We start from the raw sequence: 26,743 nt of genomic DNA on the forward strand, positions 1-26,743 counted from the left end.
TCAACGTTGCTGCTTGTGGCGACTTCAAAAGGCGAAAACACAAGTCGAGGTTTTACACGATTCAAAGGCAATATGAAGCTTTCTTCGGCGATTGGCGTCCTTTTTATCATTTTGAACTGCTTCCGAGGTAAGGATAAAATGAACAATTAATTTCCTATCCTCTCCTTTAAACACTTGAGCGCCGTTAGCTTACAAGGACCTATTTTCGTTCTCTCATTCTATTCGCTGTGAATGCGCAGGACATTATACCATTCACCTAAATCATTTTTAAGCCCGTTTGAGTCACAAGTGGTTAGGCTTAGACTTCAGAGGATAGATATTGAAACGGGATTACCTTGTTTAATTTTCCACAGAAGAAGTACATAAAATAAGGTGTACAGAAAGATTTCTTCGAATAAACAAAAGCAGTTTGTTTCATTATTAAATCATTCCTTACGTTCAATCTCAATGTTAAGGGTTTAATGGCCGGATTTCAGGAAAATATATTTGAGGAATAATATGAATGGCATCCCATCGGTCGAGTTCGCTCAAACTGCAATTCAACATTACAATTAATTCACCGGTGCTATTTTTTAGAAAAAGGGACATTATTGTCTCGATTGTTCGTGTACGAGTTGGCCCTGTCCTTGCTGTATTTATTGCTGATGGTCCCTTGATGTACACGCTTAAAGTTTTCTTTTTGTTTTGTTTGTTTTTTGTTTTTTTGTTTTTTCTTTTATACCAATGCCTTCTTGATCTTAAGCAAATTGCTAAATATCCCTAGGATTATTTCGTTGAACGAATGCCTTCTTGATGTTAAGCAAATTGCTAAATATCCTTAGGATTATTTAGCTGCTAACTTATTCTCAAACTACAAACATCAGAGACGTTGGCACATACCGTACCCATTTTATGAAAGTTTTACACAGTTCACGAGATGAAATTTAAAATCAATTGGAAGAAACAAAACAAAACAAGAAAACTTGAACAATTATGATATGTACAGTTGTCACTGTGTGTCACATTTTATCACGAAGAACAAACTAAACGTATCCCTTGTAAGAAAGTAATTCTAAAACAAATCATATGTCAAATAAATTGCGTTTCTTTTAGTTTTGTTGTTCTTCATTTTTTTTAGTACTGATTTTGGCTGTCATTTCCGATGTCCGTTTGACATTGTATAAACAATCTTTTTGTGTTCTTTCATACCAAAACAAAACAAAAATACCTTTTGAGGCAGAGCAATTATATTGGTATGAAAATATCATTTAAAGGGTCAGGATGTAGGGGAAGAAACCAAAATATCAGCTGCAATTTAATATTTCTAAGGTAAAAAAAAAAATACATATATAAAAATAACGATAAAGTATCAATAGGTGTTTTGATGATGCAGTATGTTGCTATTGCTACAGCCAATTACCATAGTAGTATATTATAAATCCCGCACTGCGTTTAGCGTCCTTTCAGGGAAAGCGTCGAACTTTTTCGTCCGGTGTAAGGTTCTGAAGAAACTATGTTGTAATGTACCAGTGGGGGAGTACAATTCGCAAATTGAAATTACCCCTGTATACGTAATTGACACGATGAAATAAATCAGCCACCGCAGGGTCTGATTGGAAGGCTTTCATTTTTAATCTTTCCCGTTCGATTAGACGTCACTGTTACAACAAAGTAATACTTTTTTGCAGTCTATTATACGATATACATACATTCGATATTACCCAATCCTTACAATCCTAATCAAATCGTCATCACCTGTGGGGCGTTTATTTTTGCTGGATATTGGGCCTTGCCCGCCAAGTCATTCAGTGTTATGTGAAAGTGGTACGTGACCCAATCAGCGACAACGCCAATGAAAACGTCGATTATAAAAGTATATTCGCGTTCTATACCATAACTATCTCAGATCCATTCTAACACGTCGCCTTGCTGAATTTGGCTACAATGTGGCGAAAACAAGGGACTAAATTTCGAATTCGAAGCGAATGGCAAAGGCAGGGATTGTTCTTCACACTATCATCACAGTCGTAGCATTCTCATTCCTTTTTGGCCAGCACCACTGATCACGTGATCCTTGGCCCAGCAAAAAAGTTACAGCTCAGTGGACGAGAACTAAGATCCTTAGTAATTCCTTCCCAGGCGCTTCTCAGATAGCTATAAGGACCTTGTAGAAGCATCTAAAGGCCCGTTTAAACGGTTTCATCATTTGGCGAATAAATGTTCGTTCAACAAAAGATGAATCTTTTGGATATATTGTAAGACTGGAGCACCCAATAAAGCCGTTAAAACAAACAAAAAAAAAAACTGATGTTGGGTAATTAAATGTTGGACACATATTGAACGAAGTGTTTAAACAGCTTCAACGCCATTTAACATTTTCCAGAGCAAAGGAAATATTGAATCGATGCTGAAGGAAATTCAAACCAAATTAAATTCGATTCAACGATTTCAACAAGCTCTTAATTTTCTACTACACTTTCAACAATGTTTAACGATCTGTTAAAACTCCCCCGACATTTAGTTCATTAATGTGTTAAACGTACTATTGAAGCAAATGTCGAAACCATTTAAACGGGTCCTAAAAAGATGACAAATGGATCTCCTGAAAAAATTTGCAGGGTTTTCTATTGATTATAGAAACTAACATTGCTTACCTTTAACCATTCTATACATGTCATCCAGCGTTAAAATTCCTTAGGGGTGGCGAACCTCGGGCACAATTGACGGTGAAAGGCCATAAATATAACTAATCATCCTTGCATTTAAAGTCTCGGTAGGGACGTGTTTGGATGAAGGTTTTTGCAGCGAAAAAGGTGATGGAAACTTTAAAGACCCGGATACATGTTTTGGATATATCACGTGCACCAAAGGCAAAATACACAGAACACAATGCCCAAAGGGACTGATGTACAACGAAGAAGACGACAAGTGCGACTTGAAGGAAAATACCCGATGTGACATCCCAAGCGGGGAGCGAGGTACTAGGCATTTTTTTTCTTGGATGCCTTCGCTGTTACCCACAGCATGTTATATTGAGAAAGAGTAATGGAATGAGAATGGTAAAGAACTAAAGACCCGTCTTAATTCCAATAATAAAAAAAATTGGTGCTAAGTTTTGAAGTGTGTTGGCAAAGATGCTACATAGCCAATAACTTTAAAATTGTGCCGAATACGTTTGGTCAGATATTGCAAGAAACCATTTGCACCATGTTTAAGTTAACTAAGTTTATCAGCTTTTAGGGAAAAGCGTTATTTTCAAGGATGGCTTTAAGCAAAGGCTAAGAATCCGTGTATAAACACAGGTGGGAAAAGCACAATCAGAAAATAAGGTTAATAATGACTGCTTTGAGGAGCTAGACAAAAGTATCTTGTTAGTGTAGTTTAAAGAATTTGGAGCTTCATAAGTTTTGGCTTTTTTGCATTGAATTGTGCATAATGTATATGTTGTGACGTGCTTGATGGAGGAAAGCGTACAATTAAAAAAATAAAAAAAAAACTGTTAGTACAGTGTCACTTGTAAAGCAATTTAGTTGTCTTATCGGCAACCATTTTTGTGATAGTCTATTACCTTTTTATCTTTTTTTTTTTTTTTTTTGTTAGACGAACCTTCTGTTAATGAACTCCCCTGTGGAATAAAGCCCATGTCAAGGATTGTTGGAGGAGAAGAAGCTATTCCACATTCGTGGCCATGGCAGGCAGAGATTCTTGTCAAATATGAAGACAATGGAGAGTTCAAGTTCAAATGTGGTGGAACTCTAGTGACTCCTTTGTACGTCGTAACAGCCGCCCATTGTGTTTTCCAGATTCCCTTCCCAGAATCGTACGAAATTAGACTTGGTAAGATTTCAGACTTCAGTAAAATTTGTTACCTTGTCGTTTTTGTTGTTGCTGTTTTGCTGTTTTCTTGGTTTATCCGTTACTCTTTATTTGCTTATAGTTTGGTTTAGTTTGGGCTGTATTTATGTTTTCCTGCCCATCTTTCTCGCTTCTCTGATATTCGTTTGCTCAACTTGTTTAATGTATTAATTTTCTGTTGTTGGTCACCAAGATTATTTCAATGCTTTGAAATCTTTCTGTATGTATAACTATCCCACTTCGAACATAAAATAACGAACTTGTAAATGAAACAGGATCCTTCGTTGGGTGAATGGAATTCGTCTGGATAGGGAGTGGCTAGATCAATTGAGTTGGGGAGGGAGGGGGAGGGGGAGAGAGGAGGGAGGGGGAAGAGTGTACAGATCTGGCCGTTCCACATGCCTTTTTAGCTTCCTCTTTCCACTGTCCCTTAAATAATGATGTCACTTTTTGTACTGAGATGATCGAAAAGATGCGTTTTTCATGTACAATTTTTTTTAATGGTAAGATATCCGACTATAACGAATTATCAAAAGAACGGATGTCATGTATAATTTAACAGATACTATACAGCTATTTCAATTAACTTTGTCGGATCAAAGCATAAAACTACAAGATCAATCTGCAAGGTTACATGGGATTTTTTTATGCATAAATTCATCGAAATCAGCTATGCCTCGCCTGTTCAGTAAAGATTTACTATGGTGAGCCATTTGGATGAAAGAAATGTTAGGATATCAAGTGGATGAGGAGGCAGCTGCTTTGATGATACCACCAAGAACTATCAAAGTGTTAAATTTCGGAGAAGTGAAAGTAAAAAACACCACTGGAAGACCGATAAACAGTGTGTCATGCACCCGTAATTCCAGGTTCTGTGAAGAACGTGCACATACGACGGTGAATTCAGTTCCATTCTCTTTCTTAACTCGAATGACACGTCTACCAATCTAGTTCCTGGGTAGTTCGCAATTTTTGTACAAGTTGGAGGGCTTGAAATAATCGCGAAGTAGCACTAAGGAATTGTGGTTATATTTTCAAGAGACGTTTTCCTTGACGTTTCCTTGTAAGTCTGTATACACTGCAAGTTTGTGTTTTTGCAAACAAACGTTTACAGTGTTTTCTTTCATCCTACTTGTCGCGCCTCCGAACTATCCATATTACCTTTCGGTCTTGTCTTTAAGCTTGAAACAAAGTTAATTGAAAAAGCTGTATATTCATATATTGCGTAGGTGTCCACGATCGCAGGGTATCGGACCAAGTGCAGAGAATTGGCGTCTCTGAGATCCACATCAATAATAGAGCAATGACAAAAGGCTTTGGCAACGATATCGCTTTGATCAAGCTGTCCCGTCCTGCACTTCTCGGAAACAGCGTTGGGTTGGCGTGTTTGCCTAGCGGTGATCCTACAGATCGAGTTGCTCCTGGGACAAAATGTTTTCTTACAGGTAATTGATTTCACGCTAATTATTTTTAACGGGCTCTGTAAACCAGAAGAAAATATTCAGCCAGGTCTACATCCAATGTGTCCTAGTGATAGAAAGGAATGTTGACACTTTTTAGGATTGGCAGTTTCAGAGCTTCTCCCAAAAGGAGGGGAAGGTTCAAAATGTAACAGAATACCGAACCTTTTTCCTCAAGACAAACTTCTGCTTGAGGTTTAATAATAGATATTCATGCAAGAAAATAACATTAACAAATGACTTTTCTACATCATCGCCCAAAACGATGAATCACGACATGTTTACATTGATTGCAAAGTTTAAATACAATACTCGTTTTTTTAAACAGTGTAACTGCTCTCTAACGTGGTAATGCCCCTAACCTGGAACTCCAACAAACCTGGCTAAGACTTACTTTTACTACATTTATAGTCATAAAACAGGAACTTATCAAAGTAATTCCTTAATGAGCTCAATATTTAGCTGTCAGTTAAAAACTGCATCGAGAAATAAAATAACACAGCTTCCGGTAATCTGTTCTTACTTTATATGACAACCATTCTTCTTGAAGGCTGGGGTAGCTCTTCCTTCAAGGGGAGCAAGTCTCAAATTCTTATGCAAGCTGAGATACCCATAGTGGAGTACAATACCTGTGCCAAGGCCAATGGAAAGCTCGGTGAGGTCGTTGACAGATTAATGGTTTGCGCTGGCTACGGAGGCGACAGTAAGGTAAGCGGTTGTCATGGGGACAGTGGCGGTCCTCTCGTCTGTGAAGATAAAAAGACAGGTCGCTGGACGCTGAGAGGAACAGTCAGCTGGGGTGATCATTACTGCAACGGAGGGCCTACCTATTCTGTGTTTGTCCGTATCAACAGTTATGTTGACTGGATCAAATGCAAGATGACGTCACAGCCCTTGCAACCAAGTAAGCTCGTTATGTAGATAATTAATAACAGAGTTCAATTTAAACAGAATCCAGTCCCTGTAACAAGATCGAGAAACGGTCAAATGGTATGAAATGCAAAAGTTACGATTATTTAACAATTATCCTGCGAAATCGCGCAGAATATCGCCTGATACATAACCGACGAGGCCGTGTGCCGAGTTGGCTAAAATCAGGAGATATTCCGCAAAGCACAGTTTTATTAGAGAAAAGCAGGAGACGATGTTTATTTCGCCATTTTTCATCTCAGACACACGATATTACGTATATCACAGAAAGATATCTTATGACTACAGACGACGAAAATTCAGTGCACCACTACGATACTTGGGCAGTGTTATAATGTGTTGTTGAATGATAAAACCTTATAAGAACGTGCCTGTCAATTTCTAAATCAAAGACGGTCCAGGTTATTTTAGGAAACGCGATGGTTATTGAGGTTTACCTTGATGAAAGTCAGCTAGATAGCTACCAGGCCCTCGCCCCTGTTCCCTTGACCGCCAATTGTTAAATAGAGCGATTTAGAATTACGCTTAGTAACGGCAAACAGCAAAAATGACCACGTGATCATATTTACCATACATTCGCAAGTTTCTTAGTAAATTGAGTAATTTTGCGTTAGCATAAAAAGCCAGAATTATTTTGCACTATTCTCATCGATTTATCCATTTTATCCCATGTTTGCCGTTTGCCATAAACGCGATTCTAAATCCTAATTAATTATACACGTAGAAGCGGCAACAAGCCGGATTTATCACTGAGTATTAATAATTACCTATCTTGCTTGTCTCCGTCTTTAGCTGTTCTTTTTCTATCATTTTGCTTTCAGCTGTGGGATGTATCGACACCCATTACTATTGCAGTACATGGGGCAGCAAATTCTGTGAATATGGCTACTTTGCAAATATGCTGAAGAAGTTCTATTGCAAAAAGACCTGCAACGCCTGCTGATGTAAGTATCGCTTGTTGCATTGCAACTGATGAAGTGCAAAGATCTGCTTTGTTTGAATACGTCGTCACGTACAACAATGAAAAACTATGTGGCATTTCAAAAATGGGAAGCCAATGGTCTCGTTAAACAATGGAGTTTAGGTTGTGTCGTTAGAAGTCATCTTGTAATGTTGTTGACTTCACCCCCCCCCCCCCTTTTTTTTTTTTCGTTAAGGTGACATTAAAAGTCTTAATGACAAGAAGGTTTCGCCCGGTTTGTGTAGATGGCTAGCTAAGGGGTTGGGGGTAAGGAGTTTGGAGGCTCTGGAGATCTGAATCTCCGAACACCTCCCTTGAGGGGAAAAATTTGATTCTAGAGAGAAAAACTAATATCATACGAGAAGACGAAATAGAAGAGAGGTACAGTGTGAAAGCGAATGAACAGTCCGGCACAGTTATCAAATTTGATAACCGCGTGACGTCACAACATGGCGCCAGCTCAGAGCTCGGTGAGTTTTCGGAGAGCGTTCAATAGTTTCGGTAATTTTTCGGTTGTGCTCGCGTTCTATACCCAGAATTCCAGGCCTGAACGTCGATAAAACAATAAACTTCAAGGCCCTGCAAAAATGGAGACCATCGGGAAAGAATTATGCGAGATCTTCCCTTGCGATTTGAAGAGGTGGTACGAAATGACAGTCCCTTTCAGGTATGTTTATTGTCTTTGCCATCAATTTTAAGGTAGTTATAAATTTTTGTGGTACACGAAGAAAAAATGTCGTGATCGTCATTAATATATCTTTCGATTCAACACTTATTTGTCGGAGGGCATGAAGAATTGTAAGAGGGCACTATGATATTTTGATTTGCGGTCTGATTCCGTCACTAACCGCCATTGTTAATTACTTGTGCTTCTAGGATGACTAGAAATGAAGGCAGCATTATGGATTTCCACCGAGAGAAAATAGCTACTTAACCTTTGGAAACAGGGATTCGTTTTAACTTACAATGCGAGTTGCTCTCGGCGGAATAAATACCGGAGGAATCTTTATGTCCAAGAGCGCCAAGAAACTGAAAGCGTGTAAGTTGAGAGATGTTGCTGGCAAGCAAATAGGCAGAGTACCATACTTTCTCAATAAAGAGAAAAAGGAGCTCATGGACTGCGGGAAAGTCTAGTGATGAAGGGTAGGATTTCAAAATTAAGACAGTTATCCAGGAACGATTTTGATAAACAACTCAGTCGAAAATTATTGAACGCTTTGTTCCGGAAAAGCCTCTTTGGCAATTACATGTCTTTGTCTTGTTCAGTATCGTTACTAATATGACTGGATACGAACGGAAATAATTCGTATTTTTCTAGGTGGTACATTTAAGCTTACATTTACATGACTGTAATATTTTTATTTCTGTTCTCGTCGTTAGATTAATAACCAGCCAGCCGACAGTAACCACAGCGAGTGATTTCAGAGCTCGGTGATGAACATGAAGGTGACATGCCGGATGTTGAGGTATGCCTTCAAAGTACGATTTTACGAATTTCCCAAAATGTAATTATCCTTTACAAATTTATGCTTGGTGTTTTAAGCCCGTGTAATGCCAGACTCACAATAGTTCGAGCTTTGAGCCACAGCAAACAACCTCAATACGCCCGTTCAAGAACAATTTAAACGGGACTTGGCCGTTGCACTTCTATTTTATTTTTTTATTTTACTTCTATTGCAGTACGTCGCTTCAATTATCTAGGACAGATCGAAGCGACTCAACACACGTCGCTACTCAATCGAATCATCGCCTCCTGCACTTTCGAAATCCCTGGTACAAGAAAGAAACAAAATTTATTTGAAGTCCCATTTTAAAAGTTAGTTATAACGCAAAATTTCTTCATTTCTTCATTCATACAGATTGACAAAGGACAAGAAGGAGAGGAGCAAGGCAACAAGAAGTTCAAATCATGTTAATATTTCTGCAATAAACAAGCATCTTTGATGGAAGTTATTTTCTTGGGATTAGTGTTTCTTTTTGATCGGCTATCGCTCAGGAATTCTGTTCTTTAGCCAAAGCCGCTCGAGGTTTCCTCCGTCCACACCGACGCTATGAGGCTTTCGATAGATATCAAAATGAGCTTTGTCAGTTAATTATGGACAAAGATTGTTTCGTATTTTCCTGATGTCAGGCCAAAATTCCTATTCTAAACCTTTCCTTGCGTACAATTCACTGTGCGACTGAAATCGAATGTTGAATTACAGCCCCATTAAAGACATTAAAATGTTTTCATATTGAAATGGCCAGCATATTGAAAGAAGATGGTTACTACGGTAAAATGTCACGTGAACTGTAACTTGAGGTTTGATTGGCTAATAGTTTGTTTTGGTCCCGGTTATCAAATTTGATAACTGTGCCGGACTGATGAAGAAAGCCATTTTTTTTCTCACATGCATTCGTTTCTTCTCTCTCTAATAAATCTGCACGCCTATAGAACAAGATTTGCAAACTGTCTCTTTTATTTACTCCTGGTTAACAGTTTTTCTTTCAAATATACTCAATTCACTTCCTGGTCCTTTTTAATCCTCCTCCTTCCGTCAAGCGAAATGTATTAATTGCTAATAAGGACTTCGCATTATTGGTTATTAATTATTGATTTTCTTCTTGTTTCTTTAGGACTGAGAAGAGTTCTTCAGCCTGTGTTACCTCTGATATCTATTATGTTTCTTTTTGCTTCATATTTTGTAACATTTAAAGCATTAACAAGTTTTCCAGTAAAGAGGTAATAAAGCGATGTATATGTATGCAAGGGAAAACTTGATGCCTCGATTTCTTGTCGTTGCCTCTTATTTGGTGTTGCCGTAGTTCTTTCCACTGTTCAGGGTTTTGCACTGCTGTGTCGTTTTTATTACTCTTTGTTAATTGAAGTGTAAAAATGATATTTCATTTGTTCCACTTCGATAAATCACTACACATTCAGCAATAATAATAATAATAATAATAATAATAATAATAATAATAATAATAATAACAACGATGATGAGGATAAGGATGATGATGATGATGATGATGATGATGATGATGATGATGATGATGATGATGATGATGATGATGATGATGATGATGACAATGGACCACAATTGTGGCGAGGATGCATGCTTAACCTACCAGGATTTCTTCGGAAGCAAATCTTCTAAAATATAGACTCACTGACTCATGGTTAGCTATCGTGAAAAGTTGAAATCGATAGCTGTACTTTTTCTTACACGAGTTACATTTCATTTTATTTAGTCCGTTATCATGGTCATTTTCTGTGAATTAGGGGCAAATTTTGGTTACGAGGCGCCGTACTCTTCCTTTATAGCAGATAGTTGACTGTGTATTGTTGCCAAAGAAATCTTGTTGATCATGTGAATTCAGGAACTCTGAGTACCCCGAGTTAGTCACCTCCCCAATCCCTCTGTACCTCGCCCGACTAACGAAAGTTAATTAACTGTTGGCCACTTGTGTACCCTTCAAATTATTTACTACGCACAGGCTACAATGGTATTGATACTGAATGATCCTCAATCAAAACAAGAAAATGAAATTGAGTATTTGTCTTTTTAAAGGCAAAAAATTGCCTCTTCAGTTTCATGCCTAACGTGACTGGTTAAACGCCAACAAGATCCTTTTTGTTGCTTGCGTCGGAAAAGAGTTTTGCATCAACGAAAGTGGGCCCTCATGTTTTATTTTTCACCGGCGAAAAGCTTCCCAATGAACGTTTTGATTCATAGGTGCTCTCGTCCATAAAGCTTAAAGGGGAAGTATCATGGGGTTTTTGACCTCTTTTGTCAAAAATGATGAAATAAGACCTTCACTTTGCTAAAAAATAATTCTAGAACAACGAGAGGAGAGAAATCAACTCAGTTCTTGACAGGAACAACTCGTACTCTGTTCTAGGGCATTTTGGAAGCAAAAATACGAAAACTTGAAAAAAACATTAGCCTAACATTTTTCAAGTTTCAATCCATTCCGACCCACTCTGTCTCTGGCCAGGGGCACTAATCGACAGTTTTATTGCACTTGGGTGATAATTTATAACAAAACTAGACAATTATAATTTTTTTTTTTTTTTTGTTTCTGTTGTCAGACAAACATTTTTGCGTTTTGAAATGACATCAAATTTTCGTGATACTTCCCCTTTAAGACTCCCAATGTGCGGAACTGGTTCCTTTCTTTAATAGCTCAATGATGTCCCTGAATGTGGGGCTAAACTGCAAGCAGGATGAATTGTTTCAGTAGCGTTTTTGACCCAAGTTGCGTGAAATCGAAAGAAAACAAACAAAAATAACCATAAAAATTAAGTTCCATTAAAATTCTTTGGAAACAATGCAATACCAAATATATTCATGGCAAACCTTTTTTTGTTTTTGAAAAAGAAGAAAAAATATTCCTTTAGTTTCAAGTCAACAGAACTAAAATGCAATGGAAATTTTTCAGAAAATCTACCGCCATAACTTTCATTCTGTCATCAACGGCCGGTCCCTCAGTTCAATTGCTTCATTAAACCATTTCCACTCGATGTTTATTAATCAACAGCTTGCGAGGCCTGCGGGATCGCATGCCCTGTGTATAAGGACAAATGCTGGGAAACCAATGTAAAGTGTCCAAATAACTGCGGAGCGTGTAAGGGCAATAATGGTAAATGTGGAGACAGTAGGTATCATGGTTTTCTCAGGTAATACCTACTTTTCAAGTATGAGTAAACCTTACCATTATTTGTGCAGAGCCAGATTGCCATTTTCGTCTTCGTTGTTGATATAGTATTTTTCTTGTAGTTTCTGTGGCCTGGTCTTTCTTATGAACTCAAGAAGGATGACAAGGTGAAAAAATTGTTTGTCCTTGGATTAGTGCTATTGGCTTTTTTATTTTTGGTAGTTGTTACAAAGTCTACTAACAAAAAGAACTTATGAAGCCTTTTCCTTTTTTTTTTTTTTTTTTTTTTTTTTTTTGGGGGGGGGGGGGGGGATGCCCGCTTGGAGCTAAGGAACAACTTTTATGAATGCTTTATAGGGATGTACTCAGTACCCAATGGGTTTTCGTAAACAGGCAAAACATTCCGATAATCCTGCTATCAATAATCTTGAGTCAAGCAAACAGAGCAAGTGAAAAAGTCCAAAACAAGTTGGGCTGGCAAGTTGACTGGCTACGATACAACCCTTTCAAAAGTACGCCTATCTTTGAAGGATACGTTAGTTTTTTTGGTACATCTTTGTTTCTGCTTTGCTTTTGTTCTGTTTCCGAATCTGTTTGTTTGTTTTCCAAATAACATTGCCTAGAACTAGACACTGGACAAATTACATTCCAATAAAGCCTTGATTTTTGTCTTCGCCCTATTATAATACCCCACTTGGGAGCCTTTTTACGGGCTATAAACAGCATTAAAGAAAGGTCATTGGAATGAAAAACAAATAAATAAATAAATAAATAAACAAACCAAAAACACTCCTGGCTTCAATGCGAAGTATGTGGCAAAATTCACCTCTTTTCGGCTAGGCAGTTTAAAGTATCAGTGATAGCGGGGAACTTAAATGCGTATGTACACGCGGTTTTAGCAGGAATTATAATGTTTAAAGCTTATCAGGGAAAGAACAATAACCTGGAATCACAACTGACACTCAAACAAACGTCAACTATATCTAACCTCTCAACTGATTAGTCAACCGGGTGAGAGATGAATGGGAAGCAGCGTGGCAGAGCTGTTAGGCTACAGGACATAACGTCAGGGGGTCCCGGGTTCAATCCCGCTCTGGTTCATAGCTTCAGTTGTTTCTCAGTGTAGCCCCGAGTTCAACCCTTCGGCTACTCTCAGCTGGTGTGCTTCCGACCAGTTAGGATTTTTTATTTATTTATTTATTTATTTATTTATTTATTTATTTTTATTTATTTATTTTTAGTTTTATTCCCGCCAACAGTTGTACCTTGTGTTATAAACTGACTGTCGAGGATAACTGAAGGTTGTTATTATATTTTTACTCATGAACATTTCCCTCAATTTTTTGAATGTCGCTGGTTGCTTCTTTGTGAAATGAACACAGTTCATTTTAAAAATAACATTTTATACCGTTTATTCTGCGTTACTGTGGACAACGTGGCAATTGCAAAAATCGAACTCTTTGTCTAGAGTTTCACACTGAAAAGTACGACAATAACATGTTCGTTTATTTTCACTTATAATTATCGAATTGCAATATCTCCTAGAACGAAATAGTGTTTCTAAATAATATTTATCTGCTGTTACTAGCCCCAAATTGAAAAAAAAAAAAAAAAAAAAAGAGAGAGCTTATTTAAGACATTTATTTATCAATGTAAAGGAAAGCCATGCCTTATTTACTCTGATTGAAACTGCCACTTATGAAATTCCCATCAAACTTTTAGAGCTTGAAAGCAAAGAAAAGTAATCCATGGCGTGAGAAAGTACATATGTTGAGAGCCTAAAGGAAACGCTACGACTAATGTCAACCGACACTAACAGAGCGCGAATCGCGTACTTTGACCAAAACTTTCTTTATTTTTGAATTTTGCTTTACATGGCGTTCGACCCTTCGTGATAAAATTATGTTCCATTGCAGCCGATTCTTTTTTTTTTTTAGAATGGGCCTATTTCATTTATTTTTTCACTTCTTGAAGTTCCACCCTGAAAACAAGGTCTATTTATTGATTTTGAACGATGCTCAAGCGAAACAAGAATATGAAACTGAGCCTAGCAATTGCATCTTTCGAGGGGAGCAAATTAACATCCGCTCATAATATGATCGGTTCGATGCCAGTAAGTTTCTGTTTTCTTTTTGTATCGGAAGAAAGTGTTGCAGCAATGAGAAGGAACCCTTGTGTTTTGTAGCAAAGGCTTCTCTGAGAAGGAAATTAGCTAAGCTAACGCCGCTTAGCGAGAGGTGTCAAAATAAACGTACCAGTCGTGCTTCGATGCTATTAGTCGGTAAATTGAAGTGTGTTATTTAGCCTTGGCGTTTAAGGCTGCCAGATGATGTGCCAGTTATGTGAACGTCTTCGTTCTTGCTAGTGTGTAAGGTGGCCTTGTCGGAAGTATCTGGTATAACTTTTCAAAGTATACAAACACGTCGTTTTTCTTATTGATTTTAATTAATTTAGTCCTGATTGAGGCTTAATTAAATTGTCATGACTCTACGAGGCTGTGTCTTGACTTTGCCCGGCGGCACAGCTGGTAATTTTGAAAGGATATTGGCGTTCGCAATAATTCATGGGTGCAACATTTAAGTAAGCCAAAGGTACGAGTAGGGTTCTTATTTCGATTTCGCAGAAAGTGATTCAGACACCAGATGAAGAAATGGTCATGTGGGAGTATTGCTGTTCAATAACTAAACAAAGTTCCAGGGAGGCGGTCTATTTTGAGCTGTGAATCACACAAACATCAAACAGAGCATAACTATAATACGTTGCCGTTGATACAGAACTTTACGTGGCTGAACGAATACGGAAGAATATATTATTAAATTTAGTAAGGTGCATTTTGTATTTTCTCTTTTCAGAGACCTAAGGCAGCGATTTTTAAGAGCTTTTCCAATGTAATTTCTGTGCGAAGCAATAATAAATTAGACACCGCAAACTGACAGTATGTCATATTTCGTCAGCAGACATTTGTGAAACAATGGAAATGTCTCTTTATATTTATTTATCTAAGCCCATTATAAGCATTTAATAAAAAAATGGAACACGTCAGTTTGTTTTAACAACTGGCGTGCTCCGAAAGATCGCATCGTTGGTACAATGGCTGAATAATTTAGAGGGTGAACTTGTTTGCATAGCGATGGGAATGTACTTGAATTCACACGTTTCTTCAATTCATAATTGGAGTAACACTCACTCCGGAGGTGGAGAGATAGAGAGGGAGAACCGTTGATTTGCAATATCCCAAAAACGTACAATGCGCGGTGTTTCCTTTTGCATTATTCTGGTGATTTCCCTTTGGGGAGCTGGACAAGGTAATATATTTTCGTATCAATCTTATAAATAGATTGAAATTGAAACGTTGCAAGGAAGCTATATACAAGTATAAACAGTTTCAGCCACGTATAAATTATTCAACCTACTTAAATGTACCTCTTCTACACGTGTTAACGTCTTTTAGGAACTAATGCTGGCCGTTAACAACCCATATGGACATCTCTATTAAAGCTGAATCCTTTAAGCGTAATAATATGGACGCAATGATGTGTCGCGCTCTACTTTCAGTCTTGACTTATTTACTTATCGGTGCTTTCTCTGACGAAATTTCTCGCATAGAATATATTAGCTTTAGAATTGAAAGAGTCACTTTAGGTAGAAAGCTTTCAGTCCTTGGAAAAAGACCCTTCTGCGCATAAATAGCCTTAAAGGAGCCTGCAGAGTAGTTATTTATATAATCCAGAGCCAGCTGAGAATTTAAGGGAAAGAAAGCCGCAAAAAGAATAGAGACAAACAGACAAACAAAAGGAAGGATAAACGACGTAAGTACATTCATGCTTTATATTCGCAAATTGCGCTATTTTTCGGTTTATAGAGGACCATCATCAGTCGCGCAATGATATAAAGCCATATAGAGCAAGTCAGGTGTAAACGTATTTGAATTGAAATAGCTCGCTTCTCCACTTGCTCAGTTCAAACCGTTGTTAGTGACTGGTCTAATTTGCTTAATGTAAAAGACCTCTTTAAATTATAACGTACATCGCTATCCAAGAAAGGGGTGTTCTGTCTTTGAGCTCATTCAAAAAAAAAGGTTAACTGTTCAGTAAGTAAGCTTCAATTTATCTGTCAGGAGTCTAGATCTGTCGTATTTCAAAACTCATTTCTAGTGACATAAACAAATGCTTTCTCTTTCGCCTCGCGTATCTCTAACATTGGAACGGGTTAGCACACCAACTGATCGTAAGCTATTTTTAATAACGGATAGCTTCCATTTGCAATATTAGTGTGTAAACTGAATAGATTTCAAATTCGTACGTACACTTGAAACTTCTTCTTAGAGAAATATGGCAGCTACAATATACGCGGGTACTCGCACTGCTGTTTAATATTTGTTTTTGTTTTTTTTTTATTGTTTTGTTTGGTTGTTGTTGTTGTTTTTTTTTTTTCCCTTGCTTTGTCGTTGTTCTCAAGCAGTTTAAGGCCTGGGTTAACGGCTTTTAAGAGGAAAAATGGTTTATTCGAGATAACTTTAACAAATTGAACGACACCCAACCGAGATTTGGCAGATGAAAATGTATTATTATTCTTAACATTTTTTTATCATAACAAGTAGTGCTCTAGATCACGTGGCATGTCACGTGATCTTTTTCGTGAAAAAATCAAAGATTTGACATGTAGGCGACGGTTTAAAGAGAAAACATCAAACAAAAACGTTTTTCTAATAAATATTTAATATCTCCAGCTCTTCACGTTTGGAATGATCGTCTATTGTTCTCTAAAAAAAATTGTCAGGACAAAGGTCAATTCTTTGTCCTAAATTTAACCTTTGATTGTTAATTACAATAATCTAAAAACTTAATGACAGTCGTTCAAAACGTAGAATGTTGCATATTTTAAATCTACGTCAAAAACGCTAATTCACTTCTCTGTATAAAGAAAATTCGCCGCCGTATTTCCGATTTACGAAATTTTTATTTTTGATCAGGGAAAATTTCATCGTGTTCTAAGCAGTAAAACCGAAGGTATAGGGGATCATTAACATTTTCTGAACACCCGCCAAACCCAGGCCTTAAACTGCTTGAGTTGTTGTTGTTTTTTGTTCTGGTGCTGAAGCCCGTAACGAAAAATTTGTTGTTTCTTTTAAATAACCTTTAGTCGTGCCAGGCAACGAAAAAATTAAAAAAAAAATCATCTGGCGTCTTAACTATCTATCTGCGCGTAATATTACTGGCAGAGTACTGGGGAGATTCGGGGAGATTTTGGTTAGTCGAACATTTTTTAGGAAAACAGTACAGTCAGGCCCTTTTATTTCAGACAAAGGCTTTCTTCCATCTAATATTATGCAAACTAAGGAGTGGTCCCGTCAGTTATTGCCCTTGAAAAGTTAATTTGGTACTTGTTTATTCGTCCATCCACCCTTCTATTTAGCTATCTACCCAACTATCCATACAGGTTGATCCACTTACTGTATGTACGGATTTCATGTAGAACCTTGTACAAATTAATTTGATAAAATAAACCTACTCATCTAGCCATCATCCTTTCCCCTATTCCTTCCCTCCTTCCTTGTTTATTCTTTTCTTTCTTCCTTCATCAATTTAACTATCCATCCATCCATCCATTCATCCATCCATCCATCCATCCATCCATCCATCGTTCCATTGACTCAGCCAATTGTCGCTTTTATCCATTCCCCTCTTTCCGATTCAGTCTGCTCAGATTCGGAAAGTTGTGGTCTGAGAAGCCCCTTATCCAAGATCAAGCGTGTAATTGGAGGATCAAATGCATTACGTGGTTCATGGCCCTGGCAAGTTGATATTTTACGACAGAAGAAAGACACTGACCCATTTACATCTTATTGTGGAGGAACGCTGATTTCCGATATGTGGGTGGTCACAGCGGCTCACTGTGTCTTTTACATCCCCGATGCAACTCGCTACAAGGTGGTGTTAGGTAAGATAATAATGCATGGCGTGCGAGGCAGATTTACATTCAGCTGGTCTAAGCAAAGACCACGAGACCAGCTTGAACATTTGCCTGATAAGGATGTTTCTGATCAGTTAACAGCCGTATGTGTTTTTGAGGCGAAAACAAGACCATATTAAATTGTTCATGGTCTCTTTTAGATGACCTTATAGAAAAAGAATTCCTTATTTCAGTGTGCCATTTAACGTTTTTTTGTTTAATTATAATTTGGAGGAAGCCACTTCTTCCTTGCAGCTAGTAGCTTAATTGCGGTGGAATCGGAGTGTGAGATTGGACGTGAACATATAGAAGGCACCTCTGGCTGCCGCCTCAGTCCATACATGATCCCACCTCACCCACCCAGACCAATGACGGCTCTAATCAGATAGACCATGACACCGGGAACTCTACGCCCTACTCTTTTTAAGCAGTGACGTGGGTTGTTTTACATCCCACAAATTCCTAGGCTAAGCAAAGGTCTTAATTCAAGAAATTAAATCATTGCAACGATCAACTTCTTTTAACGCTACACCTCGAGTTTTCTGTTTTGTTAATCACATGGGCGAAAGAAATTTGCCCCCAGCAAATGGAAATCAAACTACGGCAGATATGTCGCAAAAAGCAAAGGCGTTAAGTGCCACATTTGCAACACTATTTAAGGAAGTACAGGGAGCAGCGTGGATTTTTTTCATCTTCATGTTTCATTTCTCGAATATTACAGTTCAATTCTCCTCGTCGAAAACGTCGAGTAGAGTTCCAGTAGGAACTTAAAGTCCCTGACATTTTGTACGTTCACTGTAATCCGATGCCTACAACTGTATGATAAAAGAAGAAAGCCACGCCTTAAATTTGTGTACCCAGGGGCTATGTATAGTTGCCTACAATTTATATTTAAGTCATCAGTTCAATTTTTTTTTATTTCTCAATAGCGATGAATTCGATACATTAAAATAGAGACTCGGTTAAAAAAAAAAAAAAGCCCTAGAAAAAATGGTATGCTCAAGAAGAAACTCAGGAGTAGACGTGTCGGCGGTTGTTCATTTACTTGCTGTAATGTAGTTTGTATACTTGGGTTTCGCCAGTAAGCAAATTATAAGTTAATTGAGTGTTATAATTCTTTAGGTCAATACGACCGCTCCACGATGGATCAAAGCGAGCAAGAACACGACGTCGCGAGCATAAGAATTCACGAACAGTATATGACCCGCGGATACAGTTTCGACATTGCGTTGTTGAAACTGGCGTCACCTGCTCAGCTCGTCCCTGGCAAAGTTTCGGTAGCCTGTCTTCCTGTACAAGGAAAACGTGCCGAAGCTGGAACAGAGTGTTTTATAACTGGTGAGTCCTGGAGCTGTTTTGCGATAACGTTATTGGTACCTTGCATTGCCATACAACGGTCTTATATTGCTTCAATAATGTAACTGTTCTCGAACCACTATCCCAAAAATTAGTTGCAACACAAAATCAAATTTCTCTGATCTTAATTGGTTTTTGTTTTTTTTATTTTTTTTTTCTTGTCTAATGCCTGTGAAAATTGCAAGAAGTAACAATACAGCTCGAAATTCTTTAAATTTGGTAAATGTATCTTTGTCATTTAATCCAGGGCTGGACACTTCAGTGTGTTGAAAGTTGTCCACTTTCTATAAAAACAACAACAGCAACAACAAAACAAAATAAAACAAAAAAACAAACAAATACAAGATATAAGATTTGCGTATAGTGAATGCGAAGCGCTAATAACGGACAGCAGACGCTTGCTCGTCACCATGCCAACGCACCTTTTGTTTTGTTTGTTGTGAGACAATTTTCTCAAGTGTGTATTAAATCTTTTTGTGTGCTTGTGGATATCTTTGAAAATAATTGGAAAATGAAACCATCTTCATGATTTTTCTTTTTTTTTTCAGGCTGGGGTAGAACGTCCTCGTCAGAGAAATCCAATATTCTTCAGGAGGCAAAGATGCCCGTTGTTGACTTTGATACTTGTGCAGCTGGAAACAGTAAGCTTACTTATGCTTCCGTTGACGATGAAACGATGTTGTGTGCCGGATATGGTGGAGATAGCATTGTAAGTTTCCATTTTCTTTATTCTCTCTCTCTTTTTTTTAATGATAAGAAATGTCCATTCCAGAAGCATGTGAAATCTAAACACGAATTCGGGCCCGTGTGGAATTGTGCGATGGCGGGAGAGATCGAGTTAGATCAGCGAAAAATTGAACTTAAGAATAAGACAGGCCTCCCAAAAGAAATTATCTCAAGATCGTACCAACTCTACTCAAAGTAACAACAACATCAACTTGAGCAATCTAGTTTTACTGTGATATGAGGCCGGTTTTGTTCTCTTTCTGACGCCAAACGATTCCAGAAATCATCGATTCAGAGGTAATACCTTTATTCCCTGTACTTTCTGGAGTCAGCATGACTTTCTTGTACTACGACCAAGAACATACCTTTTCATCTGGCAGGTCACTGGTTGCCATGGGGACGGTGGAGGACCCTTTGTCTGTGAAGAGTCTGGTCGCTGGGTGTTAAGAGGAGCCGGAAGCTGGGGAGACCACCATTGCGGAGGCGGTCCCACCTTTTCTGTGTTTGCGCGCGTCAGCAGTTTTGTTGATTGGATTCATGAAACAAAGAACAAACCAGATTTTGTCCCAGGTAAGAACTTGCAAATGACGTTTGTTGTTTCACTTAAATTAGTCGATGCTTCTAATAAAGACCTTTAATAAAGACTTTTTCAAATTCCTAATTTCGCAAGTATTTGAAAAGTCCCCTTTTTCGCATTTAGACTCAACGATATTGAGTTCACTCAGCTGCTTGGCTGTTCGAATTTTTGTGGGGAAACTACTAGACTATTTTTTTTTTTCTGAGTATATTGAAACTCGGAGTTGACGAAATGTTTTATTTATTTTGATAATTTTTATAGCCAAATAGAAACCAAAAGAAAATAAAATCAATCGTTTATACTCTACAGATGAACAAACTTGCAAGGACTACCTGCCTTACTGTGCCGAGTGGACGAACAATGGCTATTGCTCAAACGGCTGGACGAAAAACTACTTAAGGTTGTTCTGCAAAACGAGCTGCGCACATTGCACATAGCTCGGAAACAGCAAACGAAGAAGGTTTGTAGGACTGAGTTGATTACTGAGACTATGTTAGTTTTTGAAAAGGGTATGTTAGGGCAGCAGGAATTGTTGTTCATATAGGAAAAGAATCTAAATGACCACCCTCATGTGGTACAATATATTGAAAGCGTTTCTCCGTTTTTGACCAACTCTCCCAATCGTCTGTGTCTTCTGTGAGAAATTAAACTATTTACGCCACGTATTTGACAATGCAGAGGTTGGCAATGTCGACATGAAAGTGAGCTGGTAAGTATGTCAGCAAAAGTCCTGTCAGTCGAAGCTAGGACAGAAAATCACCCGAGAATATTTGACAGTAAATTATTTATATTAAATCAACAGTATGCACATTTTCTAGCACAAATAAAAGTAGCACGGCCTCATTCCTATGTATCAACCGATGCATATTTAGATTATACCCGTAGTGATTTCTGTGGTTAGTTACCGCAACGTGAAAGTGATAAAGCAGCTATGTTTTAAACATGTTAGCCAAATTTTAACAAATTCCATAAATTCCTATGTATGAAGTGCAACAGTTATGAGGGAAAAAAAAAATAGAACCCCATAAGTTAGAACGGGTTCTTCGTCAATGTATCAAGGAAAGCTTCGGACGGCCATGATAGTAGCATGTGGCCTATGTAAGGGAAGTGTCACCTATTTTTTGTGTCACTTCGAGTAGCTAGCCAAAAAATATATTTGAATCGACGGAACCAACATAATAGTGGTTCATTTTTGTTAACAATAAACCTTCTAGTGCACAGAAAGTAGTATAAGTTATTTTTGGCTGCGGATGGCTTGTATGGAAATGGATTGCAACTTGAAAAGATTTGCCAATTTTTTCAAGCTCTTCCTGTGTACTGAGAAAAGTCGCTAAAACCTGATTATAGTTTTTTTCCTCAGAAAAATCACCTAATATTTTCTTCCTAGTGCTCTAATAGCAATTTCATGTTAGAAAAAAAAAGGTTCTTTGTCAAAAATTTGAGCAGTTTTAATCAAAATACAGCAAAATTGTCGTGACAGTGCCCCTTTAAGAGTGTATTCATTTAAAAGCGTACAAGCATCTCGCTCAGTGTGACAGGCAATACACCCCTCAACACAAGAACGCTAAACCTTGGTTACAGGTAGAAGAGGAAATGATAAGGGGGTCTTGTGTTGTTTATGACGGCATGTAACGACATTCATTTGTTTGGCTTAGCATTATCGTGGATTCAGTATCTTGGAGTCTGTTTTGTACTCTTAAAATTACCTCAAGTGAAACAGACTGGATTGAATCCACGTGGTATTTCTAAAATAAAACTAAAAAAATTGAGAAGAAACCTTGCAAAACAGCAAAATTCCCTATAAAGAATCTTCACGTCTTGTGTCGTCAAGATGGGTAACGGAACAAAACCCCACCACCCCACCTCCCCCTCTCTCCACTTTTATTGTTTATTGTCGTTATCTTCATGACTCGAGCCTTGACTGAACCTTATTCTTTACTTCACAGCTTGTCAGCCTGCGAAGACTAATGGAGAATATGTCCTACCCCAAGAAAATAGATACACCTAGATGTCACCTGTAGATGTAGCTTAACACGATAAAAGATGTAAAACAGTTTAGCTCAGTGTAAACGACACTAATAAAAAGTAAGATGTTGAACACTGTGTACTCATGAGTGATTTATTCTCAGTTGATACCCAACTCCACTCAACTACTCTTAGAATTAGAGTCTTTAACGTGAAACTTCAAACCATACCGACACCAACTAAAGGTCAAAGATGGAGGGAGGGGGGGGGGGGGGGATGACGTCTCACCTCCAAAAATCCGACAGTTTCCTTTGAGGTCCGGAAATGAAGGTTTTAATATTATATGACAGTTAGGATTACAACATAGTCACCAAATGAAGCCATTTACAATCTTGGCAGTTTACAAATAAGGAAGTTAATTTTGTTCTTTCAAACCCTGAATATTAAAACCTGCCTGTCAAATTGGGTTATTTGATAATTTTCTGAAGTTAAAGAAAGAGCTGACGCAGCAAAATGACCTGCCTTGACTTTTGCGCGTTCAAAGGTTCGGTTAAAAGAATGCTGTCTATTTTGCTAACTGGTTATTGTGGATAATAGGCCATTTTACAGTTTTGTGCTTAGTGACCTGGCCTTGGATTGGAAGTGAGGCTGGGGGTGACCTTGCTTTGATACAGACCTCACTGCTTTTCATATGTAAATTTAAACTAGTGAGCATGAGAACAGCATGATCTACATATGAAAAGCAGTGAAAGCAATGAAATGAGATCCATTTTCTCCCCTCAATTGCTGATCCCGGATATGTACCAATTTAATTGCACAAATAACTTAGGCTCGATTTCCGCCGTCTCCCGGGTTCGGTCTACAGCGGCTGGTAATCGATCCTACATGAAACTTTGTTGTACTAATATTGATTTTTGTCACAACGTTTGGTGGTATCAAAGGTAAGAGACCTACTAAAGAACCCGTGTCTAAGATCCATTTAAAAATAATAATAATAATAATAATAATAATAATAATAATAATCTTAATAATATTAATAACAATAACAATAACAATAACTACAATAACAATAATAATAATAATAATAATAATAATAATAATAGGAGATAGCAAGGGGTGACAGGCCAGCACAACTTCTAACAATGGAAACATTTTTGATGTGTGACCTCTTTATATTTTCGCTCTGACAAGCATGTCATTTAGAGATTTTCCTTTTTTAAAGGAAATTAGTGGTGGCTCTTTGAAGATTTCTCGTAATAAAGGCTGGTTTTGTTTTAAGTGCCATTTTCCCATTAAAACATGTTTGAGGTTGGGCACTGATGGTTGATATTGTGTTACAAAAGGCAATATTTGTTTGGGGGTGTTGTCTTTTTGCTTCAATGCCGATGACCTTTCTGTAAATTTGACATCTGATAACATTTTTTCAATCAGATTATTTGGGTAGCCGTCGTGATTTAAATTTTTTAATATTATCCTCAAATGTTGTTTTTGAGGAGTTTGTTCGTAGGAGTCTTAGGGCTTCGCCCTTGACAAATCCTTTTTTGACTCCTGGTGGGTGGCTAGAAGAGAAATGCGTGTATTGAAAGGTTTCAGTAGGCTTGAAATGTGTTTTAATATCCAGTATGGATTGATGGTGGAATCGATTGCCTTTGTAAACAACTGTATCCAGAAATGTAGTCTCAGCATTGGAGATTTCAGCCGTAAATTTGATTGTTGGATGATATGAGTTTGCTTGTTCAATGAACAGTTCTATATCGTGTTTACCAGTGTCCCACAGAGAAAAAATATCGTCAATGTAACGTTTTCAAACTGTAGGTTTTACGACGCTTTGACTAACAATTTGTGTTTCAATGTCGGCCATAAAAATGTTTGCAAAAGCAACGGCCATTTTTGTACCCATGGCTGTACCATGGATTTGGAGGTAGTTCTTTCCATTTAATTGGAAAGAATTTTCTTTGAGAATGAGTGTTAGCATTTCTCTCAGGTATGGGGTGGGAATGGGAGGGTTGTTGTTGTGAAAATTATCGTATGCCTTGCATACTGAAGTTATACCCTCCTCGTGTGGTATATTTGTATTTATACAATGTACTGAATGTTACGCGCGCTGTGATTGGTCGTTGCCCATGATCTATTAGAGTACAGACACACGGATGACGTCACAAATATATTGTTTTCTTCGTTTTGTCCAACATGGCGCGCGGTTTTGAAAATGTTTGCGAGATAATTTCGAATTGAGCAATGAAGGCCTCGAGAAAAGTTTAGTAGCAGCTGTTTACAAACAAGAAAAAGAAGAAACCAAGGCGAAAGTGTTATTGTATATTTGAAAATGCCTAAACTGGAACAAATCTTCAAAACAGCTGATAGCGCTACGAAAAGGCTCAAAGTTTTGAAAATATTTACTCGATTATTCTGCTTTGAGCAAGTGAAGGCCTCGGTTAAAGTTTAGGGGAAGCTGTTTACAAGTATGATTAAGAAGAAAAGAAGAAGCCGACTTGGAAAGTAGCGTTGGTGACTTTGAAAACATGTTCCTCAACTGGCACAAATGGAACAGTACAGTCAAGCGCTACGAGGCAAGTTTAACGTGTTTCCTTTCTGTTTATTGTATAAAACAAATAGATTCCAAGTTGCCGTGCGTCTGTTCAGTAATAGATCACAGAAGACGTCAAAATGTGGTAAGAACATCAGTGACACACTCGCCGCCACTTTTTTGTTCTTACCACATTTTGACGTCATCTGTGATCTATTACTGAACAGACGCACGGCAACTTGAAATCTATTTGTTAAATAGGCTTGTAACGTCCATTGATACAAAGAATGTATTCTCGTTGACTTTCGTTTTTTCAACAAAATTGATAAAGTCTGTAGTGTCTTTAAGATAAGACGCTTGTGTTTTAGAAATAGGCTGAAGTAATGTGTCAACAAATGATGATATTCTTTCTGTAGGCCCGTCACAGCCTGATATGATTGGTCTACCTACCAAAGTAGGTTTGTGTATCTTTGTAAGGGTGTAGAATTCGGGTATTCGTGGCGGAGTTGGTGTTTGCAGAAGCCATTTTCTAGTCATGTCGTCTATGTAGTTGCCATGGTGTAGTTCTGATATCAAGCGGGACACTTTTATTTGTGTCTGTGTGACCATGGGATTGTTAAGAGGTCTGTAATTATTTAAGTCATTGATTTGGACTTGACCCTCTTGTATTTTATCTTGTTTGTCCATGACAACAAGTGTGCTTCTTTTGTCCGCTTTTTTAAAATTTAGGTCGTTGCCACGCTTGATAGCGTTTAGCGCTTGACGTTCTTTGCGTGACAAGTTTTGCATTGGCTTGGCTATTTTTATCTCCGCAATTTGTTGTTTGACCTCTTCAAGATAGGTTTCTAGTGCAACTGATGGTTGAACTGGTGGATCCCAGTTTGATTTTACATAGAAGGGATGAATTGGTTTATTTTGACCGTGGAAAATGTATCTGAGACGCATTCGCCTTGCAAAATGTTTGAAATCCCGCAAGAGTTGGCGTCGGGTGTTAGTTTTTGTGACCACGGGTGTTGGTATAAATTTTAATCCCTTTGACAGCAATTTGATCTCGGCGTCTGACAAGACGCTTTTGGAGAGGTTTTTGATAAACTTTTCATCGCCCTCTTTTAAAGAAGAGGTTTGTGTTAAAGACTTTTTTCTGCGCTCATTGCGCTTTTTTGTTCTTGTTTGCTCTTTTGTAATGTGTGTTTTGTTTTCCCCGTCTGCGTTAGTGTGAGAGCACTCAGGAAACAGACCAAGGTACGTTTCAACATCTTTATTGTTTACAGTTTCCTGTAGATTTGACATTCTTGATTTGAGATTGTTGAGCTGTTGCTCTAAATTTGCTGCTAGTGTTGACAGATTTGCAATGTCCGCCGTTGGCGGGTTTCTTCTGGATTTGTTTGACAAGCCTTTATCGTTCAGACTGCCGATACGGCGAGCCTTTGTTTTATCTCTCTGAAGCTTAGTTTTTTGTTGTTCAAGGCGGCGGTAGTGAAACCTGGTTAAGGCAGAAATAAAACCTTGTTCGGCTTTTTGCTAACAATAACAATAACAATAACTACAATAACAATAATAATAATAATAATAATAATAATAATAATAATAATAATAATAATAATAATAATTATAATATTCCAAGCAAAATTGATATTTACAAGTTAAAAGTAGAAAAAAGAGCTATTAAAACCTATTTACAATTCAATATTTAAAATTCATTTCGGTTAAAAAAGCGACTATTTCCAAGCACAACAGAGCTATTTTCAAGCACAATTTTTTAACAATAGTAAGACTAAAATTTTGATGAAATAAAAAAAAAAGTTGTTAAAAAGATC

General features: G+C 37.7%; 2 protein-coding genes across 2 annotated transcripts; both read left to right on the forward strand.

Moving 5' to 3' along the window:
• Positions 1-9,941, forward strand: LOC146449801 (chymotrypsin-like elastase family member 3B). Its single transcript, XM_085101077.1, has 7 exons — positions 1-127; positions 2,748-2,957; positions 3,580-3,816; positions 5,064-5,279; positions 5,845-6,198; positions 7,046-7,168; positions 9,802-9,941. The coding sequence occupies exons 1-6, from the start codon at positions 73-75 to the stop codon at positions 7,165-7,167; spliced, it is 1,194 nt and encodes a 397-aa protein (XP_084957203.1). The 5' UTR covers positions 1-72; the 3' UTR covers position 7,168; positions 9,802-9,941.
• Positions 9,942-14,971: 5,030 nt separating this feature from the next.
• Positions 14,972-22,537, forward strand: LOC146449802 (chymotrypsinogen A-like). The gene is made up of 7 exons (XM_085101078.1): positions 14,972-15,128; positions 17,521-17,763; positions 18,898-19,113; positions 19,680-19,840; positions 20,238-20,427; positions 20,744-20,894; positions 22,381-22,537. The coding sequence occupies exons 1-6, from the start codon at positions 15,071-15,073 to the stop codon at positions 20,869-20,871; spliced, it is 996 nt and encodes a 331-aa protein (XP_084957204.1). The 5' UTR covers positions 14,972-15,070; the 3' UTR covers positions 20,872-20,894; positions 22,381-22,537.
• Positions 22,538-26,743: the final 4,206 nt, after the last annotated feature.

The sequence above is a fragment of the Pavona decussata genome, unplaced genomic scaffold, assembly GCF_977016875.1.
Source record: "Pavona decussata unplaced genomic scaffold, jaPavDecu1.1 SCAFFOLD_580, whole genome shotgun sequence".
Classification (NCBI taxonomy): domain Eukaryota; kingdom Metazoa; phylum Cnidaria; class Anthozoa; order Scleractinia; family Agariciidae; genus Pavona; species Pavona decussata.